Source organism: Chlamydotis macqueenii, chromosome 1 (genome assembly GCF_036417535.1).
Source record: "Chlamydotis macqueenii isolate bChlMac1 chromosome 1, bChlMac1.mat, whole genome shotgun sequence".
NCBI classification, from domain to species: Eukaryota; Metazoa; Chordata; class Aves; order Otidiformes; family Otididae; genus Chlamydotis; species Chlamydotis macqueenii.
The window spans coordinates 62,683,446-62,711,065 of NC_141556.1; the positions used below are offsets into that span (position 1 = coordinate 62,683,446).

General features: G+C 42.9%; 1 protein-coding gene across 4 annotated transcripts in view; it reads right to left on the minus strand.

The window, feature by feature from the left end:
* The window catches only part of TBXAS1 (thromboxane A synthase 1), a 240,724-nt gene continuing 213,104 nt past the window's right edge, over positions 1–27,620 (minus strand). For all 4 annotated transcript variants that reach the window (XM_086754539.1, XM_086754548.1, XM_086754556.1 and 1 more), the window contains 4 exons: positions 9,851–9,939; positions 7,297–7,434; positions 4,460–4,622; positions 1–3,826 (listed from right to left, as the gene is read on the minus strand). In XM_086754539.1, coding sequence (XP_086610665.1) covers positions 3,752–3,826; positions 4,460–4,622; positions 7,297–7,434; positions 9,851–9,939 — 465 coding nt within the window. In that variant the 3' untranslated portion in view covers positions 1–3,751. The remainder of the gene's footprint in view (positions 3,827–4,459; positions 4,623–7,296; positions 7,435–9,850; positions 9,940–27,620) is intronic.

Consider the following 27,620-nt stretch of genomic DNA (forward strand, 5'->3'; position numbering starts at 1 on the left):
AATGAAATAAAGAGTTTATAAGTCAGTTTTAAATTCTTTAAATTCTTTTAGCATGTAAATGCACAGAACACTCTGATAATAGGTGAAGCTGTTGGAAACATCATTTAACAAAGGGAAATGAGGAGGTGGTCATTTCAGAAAGTATCACACACAGAGAGGAAATTCTGCAGTTTAATACCAGGTAAGAATAGATAGTTCCAATCTGAAATCAATGAAGTGTAATATAAGAAATTTCTAAAACCCAGCTCCATTTTTCTAGGAATACTATTTACAAAGTACAAAACTGTAAAGGTTTTCTGTATCAGCAGTCACATAGAATATAAAATACTATTTTATACTGACAGCTTTCTGTAATCACTGCAAAGTCCCAGAAGATGTTTTTAATAGAACCTTTCCTCTACCAAGCAGCCTTTGCTTCATATCAGCTGTCAAAGAATGACTAAGACCCTTTTGTAAAACAGACATGCCCGAATTTAAACAAACCCACAGCTCAGCAATGCAAGACAACACACTTACTGTTTCAGAGGAGAGAAATAATTTTAAATCAGCTTCCTTGTTCCTTCCTAGACTCAACTGCTGTTGACTGAAGCATGCTGTACCAGAAATACTAATAGTCACCATAACTTAAGGATATAAAGTTATGTTTTGATGTTGCAACTATAAACATAATGCTTTTTTTTTTTAAGTAGATTTTTTTTTTTTTAAGGAATCCTAAAGTCAACTGTGCTCAGGATCAGTTCGGGACCATGTTACATGGATGCACAAACACACCGTGATTAACAGGATATTACCAGTTTCTGATTTGGAGAGCTGCTGTCAGTCTCTTGTCTTCTTTTTTTTTTTTGCAAATGTGTGTTTCCAGGGGCCTAGAGCAGCATCAGTGCCTCAATACACCTCACTCTTTAGGTATGTTGCTGAGCCCACACAGCCAAGGCGAGGACCAGCATCACTAAGTATCCTGGTAAAACGTCTGTGCAGTGCCTGCTGTCAGCAGCTGTTGTTTAAAAGGAAGAAATGGCTTAGGGCTCTTCCTGTATTTCTGGAAAACTGGCAGCCTTTTCTCCATCTTACCTCCCTAGCTGTCTCAATAGGGCTGCATGTAGAACAAGGGATGATGTGCTTCCAGAAGTCTGACTTGGCCCACAACTGCAAAAACAATTCCTCTATTCCATATCACTATGAACTGACAGGTGAAACAAGGTAATACTTCCTAACCAGAAATCTTTGCAGAACAGTTGAAAAAAAAGTTAGCACAGCCTCAGGTGAGTTTACTTGCACACATAGCGCCCGTGTTCAACTTAGAAGCGACTGGGAAAGACTCTTGGTGCACTTTCTAAGCCTGTTAAAATGTGATGCACAGTTGTAGCCACTGCAGTACTGTTTTTTTCGAGTGGAGTCAACACAGTGTTCAAGATGATAATGCTCTGTTCAGGCACAGAAATAGGAGTTGTTCAACTACTCTACACGTTAGTGGCACTTCCCTGGATAAACATAGAAACAGCATTCAGACAAGCTGTAGAACAATCCATACAAAAGCACAGGGAAGAAAGGCACAAACCTGATTTAGGCTTGGAGTATTTGGTCAAAAAACACGCAATGACCTGTTAATTCATGTAAGGAAGAAAAACTGTAAAAAAATTTTTGAAGGTACAAACAAGTGTTTGACAACTTACTTAAGACTGGAATGAGCTTCCTGCTCATTCAGGTAAGTGGGAAGTTTTTAGGCAAGGCCCATCTAACCTCTTTCCAGTTGTATGTATAAGCTGTACAGTAAATCAGCTGCCAGCACACTATTTTCAGGAGGCAAAAAATGATGGATAACATGTAGAAACCAGGGGATATACAGTGTGTTGCTTTTCAAATAAGTAACAATCATTCCATCAGTAATTCATATAATCAGTGTGTCTATATCAGGGCACTTTTGTTCAGCATGCCAGAGATGCTTCATGGAAATTGGAACAATTCCAAGACTGCCAGGACAGTACTTCACCACTACAACCTGTACAGTTCTGTTTTTTTTTTAAAAAAAAAAAAAAAAATCCCTTGAAAGTGAAAGACAAAATCTTCCAGGAACAAGATAGAGTAATTTGATCAGTGTTAAGGCAGCATGTGGGAAGAAGGCAGCAAAAGGTGCTTGCTGGAGAGACACTAGAGAACTAGCTAGAGATCAGTGAGCAGATGGCTCCTTCCAGCAATCCTTGCAGTGAAGCTTGAAGCTGAGCAGTCAGTCTCTTCCTCCTGCTGCCATGACACTTCCCTGTGCATACCACCAAGAGAGATGCTGTACCTAAGGAAACCTCGAGCAGAGTATGTCAGCAGGCAGAAGGCCAACACTTGCAAAGAACCAAAAGATGCTTCCTTATTTTTATAGGGTGCCATAAGAATTTTTGCTATTTATAAAAACTTAAAAAAAAAAGGAAAAAAAAAAGGAAAAAAAAGAACCCTGAGACTGAGACCATCTCCTCTCATGGTTTTGTTGTACAGCCAGTTTGTGGTGCCCACTGAAGGAAATTACTTTTTTTTTTTTTTCTGGTCAGCTCATCACTTCTGAGTGATGCTCCACTAGCTGTGTGGTGATTGAAGGGCTGTGTAGAGGAGTAGGAAAGACCATGGAGAGAACGTGAAGAGTGGAAGCGTACTGCTGCTTTGGCTGTGAAGATGCTTGTGCACAGTCATACAGCTTGAATGGGTCCATAGTGCTGCTGCAGCTGGCAATCAAACAAATTCCTTCCTGAGTGGAGTGAGACACTTGGGACGTGATCAGGGTCACAAAAGGAATCAAGAGAGTTGCTGGGACTGATGATTCTAGATCCTGCTCCCTTCCCATTGGCTTTAGTGCATGCAGTGCTCTAAATTTCCTTGAGTCAATGAGCTAGAAAGGATGGTGCCAACTGCAATGCTTGGAAAGGAAAGTCCTCAATGTAAAGCAGATGTACTAACACCTTCTAATTACCCTTAAATTTCCTCCAGTCATCCTGCTTTCTTTAAATTCTTTTTTTTTTCTCTGCCTTTCCAATAGCAGTTCAGTAGGCAGCAAAATGGCTGTCACCTCATTTATTTGGTCTTAGCTACTGGAACTTAACTGGTAAGCAGGGAACTTCATTCCTCTTCAGTCATGTCAATGCAATGTGCCAAGTGCAAATTGTTAATCTAAGTGTATTTCAAATCATTTCAAAAGCATGAAGAAGGTGCAACTCCTTCCACTCACACAGGGAGAGATTAAGCATTGTGCAGGACATTCAGCTTTGATTTTTAGCAGAGTTCATCAATAAAATCCAATGCACTGGCTTCCAGGTCTTCTGCTATAACTGTGGTGCCTCTTGGGCTTTTTCTAGAGTAGGGACTTAAAAGTGCATGAGAAGGATGCGTGAGATAATGAATTGTAATTAAGATCTATCGTACATCGCGTGTAAGCTTAACACTTGCTTCATTTATTGAACTTGAGCATGAAGAAAGCATTCTCAAAGATGAGTCAAAGGAAGTGTAATGTAGAAAAACAAGTGAAAGCAGGATGCTTCTTTACAGATATTATTCATGGCAATTTGAAAACCACCAAAAAGACTGTGGAGCCCATGTCTCATTTTAAAAATTAACTGGAGGTTCTCCCACAGAGGGCAGTGAGGCAGCACCTACTGACCATCAGTGGGACTTAGGCTCCTACCTGTCTTTGGGGTTTTGAGAAATAATTAAACCCAGGGAGTCACTGAACAAGAGATCTCATCCCAGGAGGCTTCAGGATGTAAATTTTCTTTTAGCGAGATTCTAGCATAATGTAGACTCCATTTTTGGGTCCAAGTGTGGCTTTTGATTTCAGCTGCAAAGGAATCTGTAAGAAAAAAAAAGAGCATCTTATGTACAGTTGTAGGTATTTGTTTATGTGTGTATAACACCTCCACATACAGACACACATTTCTGCTGGGTGACCAATTCATACCAGGATTACTGTGGAGGCTGTAAAGTACTTGTTTTACAGCCAGCTTCGGTAGTATAATATTAAATAGAATTTACAGCCAGAGGCTGAGGTAGTGGTTGCCCAGATATACTGTAGATCTGAACAGAAAGAAATTAACTCTGTAAACTCTAAAGCTGCTGAGTAAGTGCCAGGTGCGATATGTATAGCAATAGGCAGATACTAAAGTGGTGAGATCCCATGAAAGATGGACACCTGTTCTCACCTTCTATAAATCAAGGTATTTTGACTGTGGTGTTGCTACACCGCTCTCCACTAAGGCAGAGCTGTGTAAATGTTTGTGTTGTTGGAAAAATCATAAAGGTTAAATCACGTTTTGATTAAAACACACAGCCCAGGCCTCTTGTCCCTCCTTCTTATGGAAGTGGCTCTAACAGTTTTTTCAAACAAAGAGAAAGTCACAAAGGCAGGTCAGTCATCCTGCCTAGGACAAACTCTCAACTCCCTGAAGTTGACAAGTGTGGCCTTTAAGCCTCTACATATACAAACCTCAGTCTCTGGGCAGGTCTTAAATTGAAACTTCTGCAAAATCCTCAGCAGAGTGATTTTTGTCTCCAGCAAACCCATTTTCCTGCCAATGCAGCCACGGGGTCCTGCCCCAAAGGGTAGGTATGCAAAGGGATGTCGTTCCTTCTTGGCTTCCTCCGTAAACCTAGAAGGTACAGAGATGGAAACCAGTTCAAATGCTTTTTTTGCTCCTGATTCCATGTTTTTCATTTGTATCTCAAAGATAGTTATTTCAATTGGTCTAATAGACAGGTCAAGGGGACTATTGACAGATTATGTCTTGATGGGGATGACACTCTTAAGTAAACAGATATCTGACTTATGGCCATCAGCCTTTGTCAGCTGGTGATTCCAGAAGAGGACAGACATACATGAGTATTACTTCCTATCTATCTTTAATGAATTGTCTTCACTTGATGACCACGCTCAGGAGAATTTCAGGTGCAAGACATGCTAGCTGTGTAGACTTTTGCATGTATGAGGGAAAGATTACACCTAAGAAGAAACTAACAGGCTGCAATGTGAACAATCTAGAATTAGCAACAGCACTCCCCTGCTGCGCACCACAGATGCAGATCAATGGGAATTTCTCTTTGAAGCTTGCAAGGGGAGATGAAATCTCATGGGATTGGACAGGCTGTGGAAGAAAGCTGGTACAATTCAGTACAGCCTTTCTTTCTGCTCTTGGCCCAAAGAGACCAGGTTCCCAGCTGGGAAACTTCGAAATTGTAGACAGTTCTGTTCTTAAAGCTGAAGTACCTCAGTCCAATTAGAAAGACCGATGAATGTGGTAGTCTGCATGCAGATCTGTATCAACTAGCTAAATTTATATTTGAACAGTACTGCAAAGGAAAAAAAAATAAAATCTGTTTGCCAACATCTGCAAAGATGGATGTATACTGGACAGAATATGTACAGACAAGAGTACAGAGTCTGAGTCAGTACAAATTATTATGGTCAATGCATAATCAACAAAGTGAGGCTCATCCTGCCCTGCGCTGAGTCACTGATCAGAGCGGTTCCTTAAAGCAACCAAACCTTTCCAGCAATGGCATTATCCTGACAAGCTACATAGTCTTCTCATGTCATAAAGCATTTGGAGCTGTTCTGGTAGTACAGAACTACTTTTCCAGTTCTGTATGTGGATAAAGGTTCTGTTCAGGTCATCTCTGAAAATCTCTCATCTGTTTGGATACAGTTTGCAAGAACATCAGGCTACCAAGGCCCAGAGAACATATGCAGAGTAGAAAGAGATTAGAGGTAATACAGCCTATTTTGAGGTTTGGAAAAGAATAATATTGTGTATTTCCACTAACCCCATCCCCATATCCTAAGAAAGATCGGGATACTACTGCAGAAAGTACTATAGAAGCCGGTAATTTGAGATTGAAGGACCATTAACTCATGTACTGAGCACTGTTGTATATCCCACGCAAACAGGTTAATGCAATTCTTGCCTTGCTCACCCCATATATCATTCTGGTAAATTTAAAGTCTCCCTTGTATTATTCCTGAGGCAGCTTTCAAAACAAAATATTAGGGGAAAAAAGGCTGTAGCTGAATTAATTTATTTTTTTGTTAAGCTCTTATTTTATAATTCTTGCTAACATTACCAACTGATACAAGTTGGGGAGAGTGTTAGTAATTATGCTTCATTCCTCAGGGAAATTTCAAAAGGGAATTAATCTCAGATTCATAACAAACAGCACTGTATGAGTCAAGAGGACTGTAGCCCCCACTATTCTTTTTACCCTGTAATGTGTTCTCATACTACTCTTTAAGTGGTGAACAAACAATTAAGACAGCATTTCTAGATACGCGTTGGTAAAAAAAAAACAACCCAGGTTTCCAGTTATTGCTCAGATTCCTCCCCAAGAAAAACTCTGTGCTTTTCTAAGCCTGGCATTGCTCTTCTTCATGGCCTAAGGTGCCTGATGGAGCATGTGCTAAGTTGTCTTACTGGCAAAGATGGTTCTGGGCTGCCTGCCTCACACCCAATTGTTTGTGGAGCATGCACTTTTTTCTTAGTAGACTTTTCAACGTAGTGGTAGCTTAGAATGCAGCTGCCCACAGAAGAGCTTAAAATACAGCTGCCCACAAAACTAAATTGTGCTTCCACACAGCACCATATCAGCTGAAACTCTCCCTGAAAGCTCAACTCAGTTTCTGTAAGATAGGGCAGGGTATCAAACCACAACTTGACAGTCCTTCGCCTCCCTAGCTGAAGACAGTAAATGCTCCACGTGAAAGTCTGTCTTGCCAAGCAGAGCTAAGAACCCAGGATCTTAACTTACGGACAGAGAACAAACTCCCAGTGGGAGATGGGGTAGGTTCCCCACTCACAGTGTACCCACACCATTCCAAGATCTCAGGTGAAAACGCTGTTCTAAACCAGCCAGGAGCAGGACAAGTTTCCTGGGTACCTCCATGCTGGTGGATATACAATCTCACTTCAGAATTTCTGCATCCAGAGGCAGCACCTGGCTTGGAAACAGGTCTGAAAATCTGTGCCACATTTCAACCTTGACCAAATCTTGCACCCTCTGTGGGATGCGCCACTATCACCACTTTGGTCTAATTTGGTAGAAATAACATCTTTTTATGATCTAAATTAAACTCTGCTCCTCTTGGTGGAAATACTGCTTCAGGTGAATAGTGGGTGATGGTGGCTGATGGTAGCAGGATGCGGTGTCTCCACTGGATGGGCAAGAGTCCTGTGCCCACCCTAATGTGTGAAACAGCCTTTAAGGCAGGCCTTTGATCTGAACCGGCACAAATAAGGACTTCAACCTAAGAATGGAAAGCATTACTCCACGTACCTCTCAGGAATAAACTTCTCAGGCTCTGGCCAGAACTCAGGGTTGTGGTGGAGATGTCCAACTGCAGTTTCAATGACAGCCCCAGCTGGAATACGCTGCCCCAGCACTACGCAGTCTTTAGCTGCTTCCCGAGTGAATCTGCAACAGTAAGTGTCACGTATCCCAGATGATTAATAAAGGTAAAACCACAGCAGGAGGGAACCATAAAAGTCAATCCCTTCAGCTGGACTGACCCTGACATTTCAGGAGTAACACTTTCCCAGCAGATAAATACAGCAACCGTTGCCCATGCTAATGTCTTCTCAGGTTACAATCACCTCCACCTAGAAGCACACAGTTCCAACCCAGCTGGCTAACTTTTGCCTTTTTCACAGGAAAGCATTTCTGGTTGCTTACAGTTTTCCAAAGCATTAACTGTTAACTGCAATTTTGCCGCGAATGTTGCGTTTAGACTAATTTTTTATGAAAATAGCAGATGAACTGTGTCAGTCATCTCTAATAACAGGCAGAAAGAGTATGCTGGCTTGCTTTCAGGAAAAAAAAAATCAAATATAGTTTTGAGTTTGTTTATTTGAGAAGCTCCCCCATGTTGGGATAGCACCTGAAACTTAGCAAGGGATGATCTTAATATTAGGGCTAAGTGTGCTGCTGCTGCTGCCACAAAAATACAACTAATTCACGAGCCTTGGAAAACTACATTTCACACACACTCATCAAAGACAGGCATGACATTAGCAACAAAACTCTCCAGTTTCCTCCCACCCTGTGGTGACAGGTGACCGAGCAGGACTGTCCTTAGCAACCTCATTGTGATAAGAAGACTGAGAAAAGCCATTTGCTAAAGTCAAGCTTGCATCTGTAAACCATCTCAAAAATGGCGTGTGGGTGTGCATGTGCGGTGGCAAATCCTGATCTAGATCTTTTGGTGCTTGGGTGGTCGCTTCATACCCCAAACCAGCCCTGACCCAGGCAGGAGCCTTGCTATCTCAGCCTACGAGCTATTCCCTGGCACCAGCTGGGAGCACAAGGGCAAGACTGTGCAGGAGCTCCCTTTGCTGCTCCCCAAATCTTGAACAAAGATTTCAGTTTCAGGGCTGTCAGTTTGATATCATTACAGGAACACATTCTTTCCTCGCTGTCACCCATCTCTCTCTTTCTCATAGACAAATAAATAACAGAGGCTCCAAACCTGGAACAAAACACTAGCATGCTAAAAAACACATTGACAAGCCATCCTTCTCATCCTTACATGAATTTGACGATAGTGGAAACATGAGTTCTGGGGAAGAAAGTTCTCTGGCTAGTAAGTTCATTTTTTTTTTTTTTTTAAAAGCCCAACTTATTTTATAACAAGCTTGGCTGCTACTGAATTTTCCCCTAACTCAGCATTATCCTTGTCATAGGCAATTAGCATCTTTCTGAGGCACTAGACTGTCCTATCCATTCCACATCCATCAGAGTAAAAGCCAGATCAATAAACACCACTGACAACACCAACCGAAACTTCGGAACAACTTTGCTCCATTCTCATTCTGTTTCCCATCTGACAAACATCAATTGTTTCCCAGTGTTTCAGCTGAAATGCAGAGATGCCTGATGCTTTAACTGACAAAACAATTTCCACTTGTATACCACGTATAACATAGTAAAGCAAGTGATCTCATCCAGGAGCAAGTAGCTTTGACATTTACTTGCTGAAGAATCCTGCATGGAAAAATCTTGACTTCTGATCTTTGTGAACATATAAAAGAGAATATAGTTTTAATTTTTTTTTTTAATTTATTTTAAAGTGCTTGCAATCATGGGGTACATTTTTCAAAGGCTCTCACAGCAAGCTCAGCTTTGGCTCTTCTCCAGTCATCTGAATTTCTTGCCCAGCTTCATGAGAAGCCGTGCAACTGGCTGACCGCTATGAAAGTTCCATTCTTAACATTTGCATTTATGCTTGTGATAACTTGGAAATTTGACAATCAAACAGTTTTCTAATTTCTTTTCCCCTTGTTTTCAGTTCATCAATATAACTTAGTAAAATCAGTCTTGTGTGAATTGGGGAAAAACTTTTGAAATTTAATGGATGTAGCCATTACCTCAGCTATATTAGTATTAACACAGTACTAAGTGCAAAACGGTAGGGGTCCAACCTAAAAACACATGTCAAATACAGCTTTCTGAATGTGCAACCCTTCCACAGAGCAGGGCCTTAATGTCCAGCAAGGTAACTCATCCACTAGCTAACAGGCTAGGGTAGGTCTTTGCTCCATACTCCAAAGCCTGAGGTATATGGAAGCAGCAGCATCTGGACTCCTTCCTCTAACCTTGGGGATGTAAAGAATGGTGAGGAAGCAATCTTGGCCAATCTGTTGTACAAAAATGCTTTAGCAGCACCAGTATTAGCCAGTTTTCCTTCAACAGGCCACATTGTACCTTTCAAATGCACAAGCAGTATTGATGTCGGCAAAGAGACTAAGGGCGCATTGGTCTTCCAAGAGTAGATTTCCATTTTATAGAGCTACGGATCTACCCTGTGGAATCAGAAGGGGGAAAAAAATGATACCTGAATGCAGGTGGGTACATGCGCAATGTCTCTGCAATCACCATGTCCAGATAAGGGAGTTCTTGTACATTTTGGTAATCAGGGACCATCTGAAAAGGCAGGAAGAAAGGAACAATTATATTTTCTCATATTTAAGTGCCAAACTCATCTCAGATTAGCTTTTAAATAATCTATTTTTTACTGGGCATTTTTCCTGTAGAAGAACTCGATGTCTCATCTAAAACAGTAAATGATAAAATTATACAAAAATGTGGGCAGTAATTAAATGTGTGTATAACATTCCTTTCATCATCAAAACACTTTGGTGCACAGTCCAGCTGAAGATATAATAATAAATCAACTTGCTAAGAAGTATTAAAAACAGAGCATTACAGAGAGCATTAATAGCTACAACAGAGCTATTGTTTTACACACGCACTAAAATCTGCAGAGGACCCTTGTTTCTTCCCGAAGACGAGAGCTTGGCAGAGCAGGAACACTTTGTTCACAAGAAACAGCAAGTGCTTCAGTCATTTTTGTTGATGCTGGAGCAAACCCTTTGCCCTTTCCCAGTTACAGAAATACAGCAAAGCATTAGTGCTGCGATGCCCACGGAGGGGTGGGAGATGGCACTGGAAGAAATCGTCACCCCAATGAAGAACGGCACGCGGTGGCGAATTGCTGTGATGTGTAGGAGGGGCTGAGGTACAGCTCAAATCCCACTCAGTGGGACTGCAACAGTGCCCGGGGAAAGAAGCCTGTCTCCTCCCAAGGCCACCCCTTGTGTAATGCTCCTCAATTTTGCATGACGGGCAACGCCTGAGCCCACATTTTCAGAAGTCTACAAAACCACCCAGCCCTTGACAACAAGTGGTGGGCACTAAAACCCAAATAGGGCTGCAAGCTCAGAAGACTTTGCCCTCTGACAGGTAGCAAACAAACAGTGAGAGACACAACAGTGAGATGACCACCAGCAGCAGTGACACAACCCAGAGCGCGGACGAACAGAGAATTCCTCCTACTGTTACCTTCCTTGGAGAAAGGACATTTTCCCTGAGTTATTCAGTGCTCTCAGCAGAGGGCAGCCAAAGTACATCTAATAACCTCATCAGGGAAGCAGAGTTTTGTTTTAAATTAGAGCATCTCCTAAAGACTGACACAGAGTAAATTGGAGAAAAGCACAGACGTCAGACTAGACTAAACCTTTTATGAAGATTTGGGGCCCCTGCCGTTCACAAAGGGGACTGGATTTCATCCTTCCTTTATTTACTACAGCACTTTTCATGTATAATGCATATTTTATTGAATTTTCATGCAAAAACATATGGTACATACTGAAAATACTAAGCAGAGAACAACTCCAGATGGTATGCAGAAAAGGCGTACAATAGAACGAGGATACCTTGCTGGATTAGGGTGGCCCACTTATTCAGCACTAAGCCACCATGCACCATTTCACGTTAACTGATCTTTTTGAGGAAGGAAATAGATACATTCTATTATCCCCATTTTTTTGGCTCAGGAAAGAAAAGCAAAACTGAAGAAAGTAATTTGCACAGGTTGAGCAGAACCAGCGTGCCTGCTCCTCTCTCAGGGAAAAAGATGCAACTCAGCTTGTCAACAGATGAAGTATTTTGTCAGTATGTGTCAAATATTATCAATACAGGAAGTACAGACTGCACTGACAGCCTTTCATTGTTGCTTTTATATTGCAGTAGTGCCTACTAACTCAAGCCTTTGGCTTTGGTCGATGGTTATCAGACAAAGGACTAGGAGACTGAAAGCCACAAACGGCAGCAATGTCACGAGAACTACGGCTGAAGGCTCTGCAAGGAGCTGTGCTCCTGTAATTCGAATAACTAAAACCAAAGACTGGAGGGTGATTTTTATCATCCTTGTTTTGCAGAAAGGGATCTGAGGGCTACCTGACTTCACACAGGAAGTCAGTAGAGGGTTGAGATGAACTGTGATCTGACACAATTTGCAGGTCTTCGTGGCAAAACTCCCCTTCTCCGTGACCACACAGGTGGCTCCACGCTTCAATGCAAATGTACGCTGCAGTCTGTATCCATTTTTTTTTCCTGCTAATTTTACATCTCTTTTTCAGAACTTTCCTCTGTCCTTTTTCTACTGCTCTCCTGCATCTCTTTGAATCCTGGGTCAGCATCTGAGTCCTGTCCCTGCGATCTCTCCTGATTTCACGGCCAGGCTGGCTGATGGAAGAGTAAGTGAGCAGTGGAGTCAAGAGCACACTGTGATGTGTTCGATTCTCTGAGCCATGCTCTTTCCACTGAGCCTTCCTGTCTCTCTCATCATCCCTCTACTTACTTCTGAAGTCAATAATTAAGATAATTATATGGTAACCTGATATAATAAGTAGCCACTAAATCAAACCATACATCAACAAATAATATAACACTAAATTATGGGAGTTTTGATTTGTTCTTTCAAATAGCCTCTATATCTTCAGGGGATTAGCAGTTCAGAAAAGAAAACAGAGGTGCAAAACTAGCTGATTTTCCTTAGAAGTAAATCCCTTTTGCTTACATAAAGAAAAAGGGATCGGTCAAATGGCAGCACAGTGAACTCTGCTGTCATAGGCATGGCCGACGCATCAGTCATTTCCTACATCTCATGCAATTTAATTATTGGCACTTCCATGCTTTCAGCATCAAAGTCGCTGGACCTAATTTAGTAGTTGTTTGCAAGGTCTGACCCAGGGCTGTGTAAAGTACACACCAGCCAAGTTTCTCTATTTAGGAAGGACAGCTTGCTGCTTTTTTTTTCCCCTTTCAGAGAAAATATTTTCCATTTGTTTTTCCACTCCCTCTCTTCAAAATATTCCTTTAGCCAAGCACATTTCAAAGGAACTTAAATACGCTTTTTTCCCTAAATGTCCCCATTTATATCTTTCAACTGCTGGCAGGTTTGCTGGGGTGGGGGGTGGTATTGTGCAAAGATGTCATTTTAAGCCCCTGCAAAAAAAAAATGTCTACATTGCCTCCTCTTACTCAAGACTGGGTGTTTTTTTCATTAAGAAAGAGATTCCTTTCTGTAACAAGCAGAGATGTGGGGGGAGAAAGGAGGCACTGCATTGCATGTCATAAAACATCCTGTATTTTAATTTTGCAGCCACTGCTCTGTACAGCAGTTTGTCTTATGCTTTGCACAGCCTCGTGGTATCTTTTCCTGTTGACATGGAAGTGAAATGGCCATGTAATATCTTGTGGCATTTCTCTTCATGCATGTTTCCCTGGTTTGATTCCCGGAGGTGTGGTGGTATACCCTGACCCATCCCAGACCGTTCAATCACTTCTGAGGTCCAGAAAGGATCTAGTTTGGCCACAAACTCTCTTTCATGACTAGCAGCAAATCTCATGCCTCTTTTTCCTTAGAAAAAGGTGGGAAATTAATTCTTCACCCCACAGAGTACCCTGAGGTGAAATACCAGCAGTGATTATAAAATTGCCTATGTGCTACCAGGATGATATGTGTTTTAATCCCCATATAAATTCCAAGAGACATAACTGTCTTCAGATCAGCTTTTCAGTATTGGCTTTAGCATTTTCTAGGCAGGCAAGGTTATTTTTTGCCACCACCCTCAGTTAATTTTAATTCCTCAATGAACACCAAGGGAATCCAAGTGCTGACAGGAGAGGTCTCGCCAATCTTTCTGCTGTAGTTTGAGATGTTACCGTTCCCAGTTGCTCGCTCTTCTTTCCTGGCTGTGGTTAGCATCACCACAGCCAAGTCAGCAGAAGGGAACATATGCCTGCACCTCAATTGCTTCTATACAACATCCAGCATGAACCTATCTTCAGCGACAGTTTAAGACAAGATGCTAACTTTTCCGCAAAGTAGCTGCTGAGTGAGGCACAGATCCTCCTCTACCACCTCTGTTTTGGGAATCGTAATCCAAGTACACATCAGTGAATAAAAGATTTCCACTTATCCTATTGGTCATGGTCTGGTGGTGCTCAGTAGCCAGAAATGAAAAAAATCAGAGAAAATTTTGTGTAGCTGACAGAGTGTGACGTGCACCTGAAATTGATTTGGAAGCAGTGAAGGCTGCAGAGACCACATTCCTCATAACTAGTGCTGCTGAGTCATGGCCTGAGACTGAACTGGCTGTGGTTTCTCAGAAATTGAAATCCAAACCAAATGCCTCATGGGCAGGCGTGGCTGCGACAAAGTCCATGTCAGAGAGATGACGTGCAGATCTGCTTAAGTGCAGATGCAGACCCATGAGTTATCTGTGTACGCACAGCTACATAGCCCACATTGGCGCTCTCCTAAAATGTAGCCTTTGGATAGCAATAGGATAGGAGGCGGAGAGTCAAAAACAAGGTCAGTATCATCCCCAGTGACTCTCACTCACCCCTCTTTCAAATTGCCAGAAGAGATATTCAGACCATTGCCACAGCTGGGATTCACAAACAGGTCAATAATGTCTCTTGATCAACTGGATCAAAAGCTGCTGATAGATCAAAGAATCTGCTTGGGGTTTTGACCTCTCTTTGGTCACCTCTAGGAGCTGCTCATCCCCTAACAGAACTAGAGCCTTTGTGCCATGCTTAGCTTAGGAGAAGGGGAAGAAATGCAAGAATACTCTGTCAAGTTAGGGTTGCCCCATGACAAGCTTTGTAACAACCGTATCAAGAAAGGAAAAGTTAGAGGCAGGACAGCACTCAAGCTGGAGATCAATGAAAAAATGGAGTGGGGTGGTTCAACAGGCACCTATCTTTAACTTTCTTAAAGAAAACTTGTCTCATGTTTTACCACTTCCAGAACAACATGCTGGAATACCTGAAAAGCACCAAACTAAGACCTCCCAACAATGTCAGGCAGCAAAATCAGGGCAAGGTTGATGGAGCAAAATTTCTTGGCTTTATCCTCAGAACTTGGACAAAATACTAAAAAGTGCTTAAGGCAGTCCTCAGGTGATACTTACTGCTAAATCTCGCTCTCCACTGTCTGCAGCCCAGCCTGCACCTGTCAAGTAAGACATCTCTCTGATGCATGGCACCAGGGAGAACCAGCCCTTGCTGCTGGGCAAATGGGACCCTGAAGCTCCTGAGTCCCACTTGTCCCAGAAGGCAGGTCATGGCAGAAGGTGTTCCTTTAAGATACACTGCTTTAAGATAAAGAAGAGCCTACCTAAAATCACCAAGTGTCTGTTGGCAAATTTCCAGTGACAGAGGCCTACAGAAGGGTATCTTCTAGAAAAATATTCAGTTCTTGACTACAGAATCGAGAACAAGGTTCAGGAATGAAAAACAAGACAACAAGCCTAATTTCCAGATTAAGATGCAGCAGCAAGAGGCTTCCTCAGCTGCCTAGCACCTCTCCACTTGAATCCTTGCAGCACACCTTGGTAGCACTAAAGCCTCACCAGCAGCATTGTGCCTTCTCACATGCTCTCAGAAATAAACATTAAAGCAAGTCCTCAGCTCCATCCCCTCATGACTCTTTCCCCAGAAGCAAGCAAAGGCTATCCAAAACAGGTACTCCCAAGCTTTCCCTTTATTTCTTTATTCCATGTGAGCTACCTACCACCTCTCTCATCTGATTAGGTTGTCATTCAACTGTAGAAACGCAGCATGCAAGCTCTCACTCCCACCCTTGGTGGATGGTCTCTGAGTTTGGGAGCACTGCTTTGCTCACTGAGGCACTTCCCAAGCTGCAGCAGCACTCAGTGCTTCAGATATCTCAAACAAACTCCTCCTGGCTCCTCCTAAAGACCATGCATGACAAATAAATTCAGTATTACAGCTTTTTGCTCAAGCCACCTGCCACTCATACTCACATCTCCTCTAACTCCACCCTTCATGCTCCCCCCTTGCGTGGTCCATTGTTACGAAGTTGGGTGAGCACACGCAGAGGCAGGTGCCGATGTGCCGCCCAAGTTCAGAGGTGGTGGGAAAGGCCGGCGCACCAGTTGCACTCTGATAACCACATTACACGCAAAACTTGCAGCCAAATTTCCTCCGTTACATTGGTGCAAATCCACTCAGCTCCCTGGGGTTGTATCAGTGTAAGGGAGAGGAAAATGTGGTTCTAAGTATGTACCCAGTAGCGCTGGGGAAAGAGCCAGAAAGCATAAGGTTACACCAATGTCGAATCTCTTTAGTGTTACTTTACTTTTCGAATCAAAGACTTCAGCTCCTGACAGAAGACAGACCTGCACTACCTCCACTAGCTTTCGTGGTGCTAAAACAAGATCTTCATAGCATCACTGTTCACAAGGAAACTTCTGTGAGATAAAAATACTTCCTGAAACTGAACAGTGTCCCAAAACCAAACAGATAAACACAAAAGCTGCAACCAAAACAGTCAGAAATTCTCTTCCACCTACATTACTACTGACACATGGTGATCAGCAAGAACAGAATGAGTGCCATCAGGTAGAAGATCTGGAAAAAAAAGGCAGGAAAAGAAGAAAATCACTAAGGAAATAGTTTATGAGGCAAGATACAAATGAAAAGAAAGGAGAGAAAAATCTGTTTCAATCTTGGTTTTGTAAATTTGTCAACTCCATCTAATCCCAGATTCCTGTGCCAAGAGAAGTGGGTGCCCTTAAACAAAAACCGAACAAATAACTAGGAGTGAGACTGGGTGCCTGGGGAAGGGGGAGGTCCCCAGTGCCCAGTGTGCTGCTCATAGTGCCCAGCCAGGCAGCTTTTAATACACAAGTACCCTCACTAGAATTTTTTTTTTTTTTTAAACTTAGGTTTGGGAAGGAAGAGTAGCTCCTCTGCTCCTCTCCAGAAGTGGCTCCCTACCTGTATGCAATGCATGCCTCACTCCAGCTATTTGTGGATGTGACATAATCCCTGGCCGTGCATTGTAGCAGGCTAAGCCCATCAGAGGCACAGAAACTGCCTGCTTCTCACCTCCTTAAAAACCACTCAGCCCCCAGGAAATCCCCCCTCGGTTCTCTCCTCAGCCCACCGAGGCTCGAAAGTCTCTCTTTCTACACTTGTCTGACACAATCAAAATTTCTACTTGGGTGGCAGAAATGCTGAATGGTGAAGGATCCCAGTGGGAGGGAGGCAAGGAGGAAATTAAACAGGAGAAAGGACTGCCAGAGGCCCAACAGGCTGAGAAAGAGAATTATAAAACTGGGGTAGGTCTGTCCGAAGGGCATGTCACCAGTCCAAAGCACATTAAGCACTGAAGTTCGTGCAAGACTTAATCCTTCCTGCTATAGAAGTGTCCCTTGGTGGTTGCCGCAGATCTACAGGAATAAAGAGGAGGGATTTTTTTCCCCCTTCTCAGCAGACATTCATGGTATCATGTAAGAGCTAGATGATTTAATTTAATCATTCCTGCTCCAGCTGGTATTTTCTGTATGGAGGTGACAGTGCTTTAAATTAGGGCCTTGCATATAAAAGGCCCGTGTGTTTAGTTTAATGAAATGTTCATTTCCTCACGTTATGTTTATACTAAAAGGCACCAGTATGAATTTTCATGCTGCAAATAGAGGCTATCATATGGGCTACGTAATGAGGTCCTCTTCGGTCATTCTTCATCTCTATGGCCTTGTACGCTTGGCAGCCTTACGGACTACGAGGTGACTCAGCCCCAGGCATGCAGTTTGGGGAAATATGCTCTAGAGAACACGATCCAACCTATGAGGAGAGCAGAGCTTTACACAAAATAAATTACTTTGGTAATTTGCTCTTCTACAGATACTTAAATATGGGCCTGAGCCAGTGGCTGCTTAAGTCATTGGCTTCAGCAGTTGCTGGATGAGACCTTTTCTGAATTAGTAAACAGGCAAACATTCACAGCAAAGAAACTGCAAGATTCTCCCATCACTCAGCGTAATTATTATTTGCTCTGACAAGGGCAGGTCAATTTTAATACCATACAACATTTATGTAGTGCCTGATGCCTTGAAAACATTTTGTGTACATTAGGTGCAGTACAACAATAATAAAACTTTGCCTTCCCATAGTTGTTTTTCCCCTGAGGCTCATGAAGCGTTTAGCAAACATTAATTAGTTGGTCATCTTCCAAATGCATGTGTGAGGTGCTCCTGGTAAATGCTCCCTCCTTGTACACAAGGGGCCAGCAGAGGTGCTGAAGACTGAGGCCAACAATTACAACCTTGAGTCAAGCACCCGCCAATTCGAGCCTTCATAAGTAGCCTAATATTTTTTTTCACCCTCAGCATGACTCTTGTGAGTAAACAGGCAAACACTGCTCCGAATGCATAGATTTAAAATGACCAAAAAAAGAGAAAAGAAATCCATGGCATGGCATTTAAATATGGCTTAAACAAAAAGGAGCTTTGTTTGTTTTCAGCTGCCAGGATCGTAAGGCAGGGCTCAGCCTGTCCTTGAGAAACTGAGGGTACTAAAAGTACAGAAAGTAAAGAAGCTTTTCTGGTGTCAAAGCTCCAATTCCTTGCTGTAGACTTCTGCACCTCCTACCTAATATACTTAAAATCTACAGGTAAAAGTTATGTCCAGTCCTACCTTCAAATTTTAGCATGTGGCCTTTCTACAAGACATGAGGGAGAAGTTCATTCCTGTTGAAACTTCTTACATTTTAGCTGAAAATATGAGAAACAGAGAATGAAAGGGGAAAAATTTCTTTTCTGACCAAAGCTACTCAATGCCTTTCCCTCTTCTGCTCCCTCTGGAAAGTGCTGACTGCCTTGGGTACAACAAAGCAATTTAAAACTGGTATGTGAAAAAAACTTTATAGCACTTGAAACAGCTTTTGTGTTTTCTCCCTCCAACGCATGAAGAGGATCTTTTAAAAAAAAACCTACATGCCAGTCCAAAACCCACTACCCCAAGCTCAGTGGGGAGCTGGCTATGAGCAGGGGTGTCTGCTGCCATGACACTATCCTATGACAAACCTCTCCAGATATTCAGATAAAGCTGTCTGCGACAAATCCTGGCAGACGCCTATTCAAGGATTTCTTTCCTTTTCTTCTGTTACTCTATCTCTTCTCCATCTGGGAACACAGAAATTTCCCTAAGCCTGTTCACGCTTGGATTTAGTGAAGCCATCATGGTGTCGTGTTCTGGCGCTGTTTTCTGTCTTCGCTCTCCTCTACTCTTTGTAGAGCAGCATGCCACGGCTGTCCATCTGTTTATGATTTACTTCACACAATGACTTGGTCCGATTACACTGATAGGCACAGTAGGTTATTTGAGGGCCAACTGGACCTCTGTAATGACGCTCAAACTGCACCCAAATCATGGGAATGTTTCCAATCAAAAAAGGTCTGTGGAAAAACTCCACTGGACCTCCCTCAGGAGAGCCTTCCTGTCCTTAATCCCAGAAAACAAAACCAAAAATTTAATTTTTAATCTGGAATTCTTCTGCAATTATCAGTGTCCAAATGATCCACAAAAAGTAAGAGAAGACAAGAAGAGAAACCAAGATCTGGCTCTTTCTGATGTTTCAAGATGCATGCTGGAGAAGAGATTATAAAGAACAGCATTCAGTTCAGGAAGCCACATCTTTTGTGGTCTCTTTTAGCACAGACCTGAGCCACAGAGACAGAGGAACTGTACCAATTTCCACCAGCTGAGGATGGAGCTTGGGAAGTGCAGTCAGCTGGGGGGCACTGGGTATTGCCATGGGTAGCAAGCCCCTCCACGCGTAGTGAATCGCTGGCCCTCGTAAGCACATGGGAGCGAGAGGGAAAAAAAAGCACAACTCAAAAAGCTGCAGGATGAAGTCACAGGGTCAGCAGTGAGAAAATACTGAATTCATTTGTAATCTGAACAAGGTCATTTCTAGCATTTTTAGGATGATATAAGACTTTATGGGGAAGGCAAATGGAAAGTATTGCTCACGATTTCTTCTGCTTTATGAGTAAGCTCCTTTGGCCTTTATTTATTTATTACCTCACTATCCCACAATGATCCTGGTGTGAAGACCAATTTGCTGTTCTTTCTCTCTTGCTTCTCAAGGATATTTTTGCTTCTTGAACCCAATCCTTTCCTGTCTCAGTGCCTGGCCACCTCGCTGATTTACCTCTCTGCATTTCCAAGGACACCCTTATTTTTACAATTCCCCACTCCTCACCTCTGTGCTGTCATTTCACTTATGGCCACGCTACTTTAATACCTGGTGTTTTACTCTTTCTTCTTTTTCAAAGCTCTATCCTGCACCAAGACTCAAGAGGTCTGGAGTGCAGGGGAACCTGTCCAATGTGGTGGTACCTACCTGGATTTGAGCCAGCCCTGAGACGGAGGCCACTCGATCCAGATGCCACTGAGACACAAAGGTGGCACCCACAAAGTGACGTCATTCAGCATGAAAGAGCACTTTTAAGCCAGAAAGTTCTGCAGGGGATTCGCTAGCAATTTTGCCCATCTAAAAATACCCAATGAAAGATGGTATCCTTTGCCCTTTTTACCATGAGTTGTGGCAGAAAGATCTATAGATATCTATAGATGGGCTAATTTGTCGGAAGGGATTATCTGAGAGTGCAAAGAAGTCACACACAAAAGAGTAGCTAGGCATACTCGGAATATTACCAACCCCGATCACTCAAACATTATGAGCTAGGCCCCAAAATACTTAGAAATTGGCTGGAAAACACATGAGATTTATGACAAATAATAATATTTTGAATTTCATTTGCCTTCTGGCTTCTGAACTGAGATTCATGTTTTCAGTCTTACCTTTTCAACTACAAACCTTTTTTCCCCTTTATTGTTCTTTGTTTTAATAATGAAAGACGAGATTCTGGTTATACACCTGACTTCAGTGTTGAGTGATCTGAGAGAATATGAAATAAATACCAGAGACTTGCAGTGTGATGGCAGGATGCTGGTAATATTCCATTTACGGAGCACCATGGGCCATCCCTGCCTGCCCTTTGGCCATCTGCTTCTAGTGCTCAGCTAGAATCACACAGACCTTTTGAAAAAAGACAAAAATGTACAAGATTGGGAACTTCATGTGAATAAATGTCACACAGGCATGAGTTGCCCCTTCAGAGTGCCCACGGTTTTGTAGCAAACATTTTGAGGGGAAATATGGGTTACTGCAAGAGGGGCCTCGGGGATTAAACATCCAACCTCCTCTTGAAAATGCCAAACTTGGTACCTTGGGAAAGCTTGACGCAGAACAAAACTGAAACATGCAGACAAAGTAATTGGGGGGCGGGGGGGTTGAACTGTGCTGAGTTTATATATAGCATTTTGTTTCTGCTGGGTACTGGGTGGGGGGAGGCGGGGAAGGGAGGAAGTGAGGGGGAGAGAGGGAAAAGAAAGATAAATTTTGGTTGCTGCTGTCATACACAGACCCACTTATCTATGGCTGAAGCCCAGACAGCTGTGTGACTCTAAACGAAGAAATTTAATTAGAAAAAATGAAAATCAGCAAGAAAAAAAACAAAGAAAAAAACCAAGACTTCATGCTTCCCACACCTACTCTGATGTATAAATAGAGACTATCTGAGCGATGAAGGGTGCTTATTATTTCTTTGACTTCCTCGAGCGTAACGAAACCTACAATTGTTTCTAATGAACAAGAAGGATAATCACAAAGCCAACGGTGCGTTGCTGCTATTCCAGCTTCGCTACAGTAGTTTAAATGACATCATGGAACATCTTGGAAGTCCCAGTCATGTAATACCTATGATGGACTAAAAAAAAAATTTTAAAATGGGGTTTGGATCAATTATGAAGGAAAATATTTTCAAAAGCGAGTTACTTGGGATCATATTCTGCCTGAGTTACACTTCTTGTAAGAAACATTTTTGGAAAAACTGCAAGTGGATGTGATTCGCTTTTGCACCTCTTGCTTACTTAGACCTGCTTTCTGCCAGCGCAACTTAGAGCAACCTCATGGTTTTCCCTGCCTTAGCTCCCAAGGCATTTGCAATGCAGCTCAGCAGAGTTAGAGCATCTTGCACTTCTGTCCCTACCCACTGCTTTTCCTAACACATTTGCTTCCCATTTCACATTATGGCACAGTAAGAGAGGTTGGTATTAGAACTTTTGGCCTCTCTTCGTGTGCACACACATGTATGCATGTGTATTTTCTGTAACACATTCATCAGTTTGAAATGGTATAAAAATGACTAAAAAAAAAATAATCTTTAAATCTCTGAACATTCTAAGTGTCAGTGCTGTGAAGTCAGAAAATTCATTCCAAGTCCTATTTATCTAGGTCAGGATGTAAGAAGACTTTTTTTTCATTCTGCATATGCACGTCGCCGCTTTTGCTCCTTCGTACTACACAGGCTGGGAGCTGAAGAGCCAGGGAAGACGATGGCTTTCTCCCTGCTTCCAGTGGACTTGATAGAAAAAAATCCCTTTTGTGTTCCTTATAATGGAGTCTTGTCTCATCTCTACCACAAGAGACGCTTCGACCAGTATATTACAAATACTGTGCTGACAGGCAGTGCACGTACGTTGCTCTGCCTCAGTGCCACATCACCACTGCCTCTTCTTTAAACCAGAAGAGAAATGTAGCCTGCAAAGCAAGGAACAAGTTAACAAAAGGCTTCATTTATCTCCAGCTGATACCAATGTGACAGCGGAAAATGCGGGGTCAGATTCCAGGCACATTATTGTGAGGGCAGGAGGAGCGCGGGGAGTAGCCGTTGTGTGGCAAAGCCACGGGGCTCACAGTCAGGAGGTCAAGTCCTGACGCAGCTTTCCAAGCAAATTTGGGAAAGTCTCTTCCTCTCCTCCAGCACTTTTAATAAGATCAGTAAACCTTAATAAAGAGATTGTGTGAATGCTGGCATGCTCAGAGGCAGGCAGCATATGATGCTCCTGTTCAAAGTCTGATCATTACACGGTACTAACAGCAACTCCCCTGCTTTCATTAAAAAAAAAAAATTTAAAGTTGTGTGTAAGGTAAGTCTTGGCAGTTAATATTGATATTATACAAAATAAAGGTAAATTTTAAATGGAAAAACAAATTGGGGACAGACTACCAGAACAGAAATTTCATGCATTCCTTCTGTGTAAATAATGAAGTGAACTTCATCTGCCACTAAAGCTTTCCTTTACGATGTGCAATTGCTGGGGGAAAAAAACTGTAATGGGTGTTTTACACTCACCCATACACCAGCAACAAACAGGCAAAGAAACTCACTGTTTGCCTACCTTTGCATGGGAAAAAAAAAAAGCTGTAATTTGAAGTTTTAAGGGACCTACTTTCAGGGTTTATCTATCTATGATGCCCTTGGGTTCCAAACAGAGGCTGGGATCAACCGGGATCCTTCCTGCTCCCTGCATCTCTGCCCTTTGAAAATTATGAAGAGGGAACCATGCAGGGAAACTGCTGCTGCTAAGGGACCCCTGGAAGAGGAGCTGCACCAAAAGTGCTCCCCAAGCAGACACCAGGATGGGCTCCTGCAGCCAGTGTCAGGGTGCAGAAGCTTGGCTCAGGCTGCTCTCATGTCCTGCGCTTCCCAAAATCCAGAGGGGACAAGGCAATGCTGCTCCACCGCGTGTGGTGCTACCAGCACATCTCTGCTCCAGCCTGGATGGTGCTTCCCTATTGGATTACTTTTTTCCAACATGCATTTCTTATTTCATTAAGGGGAGTTATTAATCAGGTGACCCAGGAGTGGCGGGGCTTTCTGTGAATCTGGCATTATCATAGCAAGGGACAGAGCCGGTGCTCTGCTTGGTGTTGGTGCGCTCCCTCCTCACTTGAGCTGAAAGATGGCTCATGTTGAGAGTGCTGCGCACAGCCAGGCTCCAGACAGGATGCAGCATGCTCAACTCAGTGGGAAATGAAAAGGATATAGGCTCTTTTGTCAGCTCGACTTGGTCTTAATAATGTTTAAACATCTGAAGGTCACTAAATTACAAAGCGCAGAAATTTGGCACAAAGGCCTTTCTCAGAGATTATCTAGGTTTGCTGAAGTACGACAACAAAAGAGAATAAACCAAACTGAGCAAAACCAACAAGCACTGCTAAGACGTTATTCTTCTCATTAAGCCTATAGGCTGAGCCTATAGAGAAGGCAGCATTTCCTGTCCCTCTTGCTGACAGTTCAGTATTAGGGCACAAAGGCAGGTCACTGTCCTTGGCGATATGGTAAACAAAGATAAGAGCTGAAAGCAGCAGAGTATTTTTTTAACCCTGATAATTCACTCAGAATAAATTCCATTGTGGAGAGATTTATTGTTTACTTAGCACTCCTCAAAAGAGCTCCTTGGGAATGCAGTCTCCTTCCCATGCACCGGACACGAAACACGCGTTTCAGCTGAAAGCGCTGGCCAGGCCTGCTCAGAGCATCTGTTACTCGTCCCTGGATTCACCTGTACGAAATGTAAGCGAACCTACTGGAAAAACAGAGCTCCAAACATTTGCTCAGATCTGCTTGTTATCCTGGGTTGGGATCTTAAACAGATGTCTTCAACAGGCAGCGTGCTCATGAAAATGCTTTGCCAAAATGCCAACAAAAAGCCCCATTGCTTTCCTTTTCTGCTTGCAAAATGCCTGCAGCAGAGCAACACAAGAGTGAAAAATATTAGTGTATTTTCTGACACTCTCAGTAGAAGGATCAGTCTTCCCTCTACCTGGCCCAAATAAAGCTGCCCATTCCCTTCTCCTCACAGCACATCTCCCCAGATGCAGACATACCACACCACTACTGGGGGAAGCATATGAGGAAGGCATCACTGCCAACAGCAGAGACTGTCTTATTTTTTCTGTCTAATGGCTCCGCAGCGTAAAGGCAAGAGTTCAAGCATTTGCTGATTCGGAGCCTAGGACATCAGATGAGAAGAGCTGTAGGTGCTGCCACAGAAGTGGCCATTTAATCCCACTGTGGCTCTCTTTTCCACTTGGGAAGCAGCAATAAAATCTCTCCAGCAGATTGCCTGGGACCTCTCTGAAAGGTGCATTTGTTAGACTTCTCCTAGCAGTAGCAGACAACTGCAAACCCAACTGGATTAGATTTAGGCAAACTGCACTCCAGAAGAGCACAGAGTCAGGACTGGAAGAATAACAAGGGATTTCTCATGGTTTGTGCCGTACATTTGACCTTCCCTAGCTTTTCACAGGGCCTCTGGGTTTCAACAGAGACAGGAATCTCTTTTCAGGACACGAGGAGGTTTTTTGCAACGCAGTTCTTAAACATGTGCTTACTGGGAACATCCTAGGATTGGCAGAGATGGATTACCTATGGCCTTGGGCTGCGCTGTAAAGTGGATTGTGAGTTTAAAAAGTTTCTGTTTCATTTTCTGAAAGAGCTATAAGCTTAGCTGTTGCTAAAGTTTCCAGTGGAGTTCTTGAGGATAGCTTTTGTAACCTGATCTCATCTCTAAAGCCTACATTACTCATCCATTCAGACTAGTCCCTCTATAGTTAGAATCATAGAATCATAGAATAGTTAGAGTTGGAAGGGACCTTCAACGGTCATCTAGTCCAACCCCCCTGCAAGAAGCAGGGACATCCCTGACTAGATCAGGTTGCTCAGAGCCTCATCCAGCCTGGCCTTGAACGATTCCAGGGATGGGGCCTCCACCACCTTTCTGGGCAACCTGTTCCAGTGCTCTACAACTCTCATTGTAAAAAAATTTTTTCTAATATCTAATCTAAACCTACCTCCTTCTAATTTAAACCCATTACCCCTTGTTCTATCACAACAGGCCCTACTGAACAGCTTCTCCCCATCTTTCCTGTAGGCCCCCTTGAGGTATTGGAAGACCGCTATCAGGCCTCCCCGGAGCCTCCTCTTCTCCAGGCTGAACAGCCCCAACTCTCTCAGCCTGTCCTCATAGGAGAGGTGCTCCAGCCCTCTGATCATCTTTGTGGCCCTCCTCTGGACCCTTTCCAACTGGTCCATGTCCTTCTTGTGTTGGGGACTCCAGAACTGGACGCAGTACTCCAGGTGGGGTCTCACCAGGGCAGAGTAGAGGGGGAGAATCACCTCCCTCGACCTGCTGGCCTTCAGCAAGTAAGAAGTCTCTTCGGCGCTTGCAGCACTGCAACACCCATAGGATGGACATGTCTGTATTCCCCTTGCATGTTTTCAGATCACTGCTGCTCCTGCTCAGTGGGTGCCAGTTGCTCTGCTGATGGCAGCAGGCATGCACTCGCCCTTTTTCAGCTGTTCTTGTAACCTCTTTTTAGCAGCTCTCTTGCCAGAAATCTGGCAATTCAAATACAGAAGCGAGTTCTGCTATCCGTTCTAAGGGAAGTTTTTCCAGGACCACTTAAAAATGCCAAAATCACAGAGGAATTGTTTACAAAGGTCAGTACCCACTGTATCAGCATGTCACCCAGCTTCTGATATTCAGGTCAGTCAGGGTTTATCAATATAAATGGTGGTTGTCGGTGCAAGTATCTTATTGCACTGAGACCGGTCAGCCCACAAAGAGAAGCTGAGTGGTTGCGGAGTCCTGAAGAAAACAGGAATAAAGTTAAGCTATTCCTTTGTATTGTAGTGCACCTACGGAACAGGAGAGGTATGCCTGCCTATGCTCGTCACCCCCAAAATACACTGGAGAGCTTATCTGCTGTCTCCTATTCCTCATTTAATGTGCTTAATATCAAACCAAGGCCCCGCACCCACACACCTATGCTCCATGCTATTTGTATAGCATATAGCATATTTGTATTGATACGCTATTTGATGTATGTTGGAGCGGTACATAACGATGGCAGAACAGTGCTGGGGCTGAACCTTACGTTCACAAGTGGAGGTGAAGTCAAGCATAATCTACTTAAAAAATGTTAGATGGCATAACAATTCAGAAAAACCCATGTCAGTAAAAGCACACTTCTGCTGACTCTGTTCACTGGACCCATTTATCCCAATACAGTGAGGAGAAGAAACAATATTGCCGGGACACTTTTCCAGGGCACTGTATCTATGCTATAGTACATCTCAATGCAGATATGCAATAACTAAAGCTCACAAATGAACAGTGGTAGAAGAACCACACGGTACGTCTGACTTGTGCAAACATGAGGCTACCAAAAAAAAGCAAACAATGTCCCATCCAGATATGTACATGGAACACACTTTACAGAAACTAATGTGCTTGGTAGAAGCCTTAGCGACTGCCAAGGGGTATTGATCCACCAACCTCTACCAGTTCTCACAGATCAACACTGAAAAACAGGCCCATGCCTTCTCTGCAATTCCTCAAAGGGAACTTCTTGTTAAAAAGAAACAAAACTACAAACTTTAGTACAATATCTGAAAAAAACCACAATAAGCGGATCTGTAGGATTTCTTCATCCTGTGTAAGTTAATAGTCTGTCTATGCATAGGAGAGAAAAGGAATCAGCCCCCTTTTAAACAGCAGTGACAGAAAGGAGCCATAGAGCACATCCCCTGATGACAGACTTGCCTAATTTGGCTAGTAGACTGTTTTAGAATTTGTATAATTATATCAAATGAGAAACTCTTGTAATTAAAATGAAATTAAAGTATAATGTAAAGGCATTATTATCAAACTAAAGATGCTTGTACAGGAAAAAAAGAAGCTATGCTGACAGAAGCAGTTTTATACTTGTGTGCTTCCATCTACGCTAGGAAGTTGCACGGCATTAACTGCGTTGGTTTCTAAATTAACACAGCTATCAGCTATAGCTATGATGTCTATAGACGTGTATAGCTATATACACATGTGCACACCCACCCACATCCTGTTCTCCCTTCAACACTGTACACAGGAATTTACTGTTCTTTTCTGTAAGAGCAGCCATTTCAGTAATCTGTAATATAAACAGGGCAATTTATATACTGCAATTTACAGACATTATTTTTCAACAAAGGTCTAATTTAAAAACAAGACCAAAAAAAAAAGGATAGATTAATAAAGCACCCATC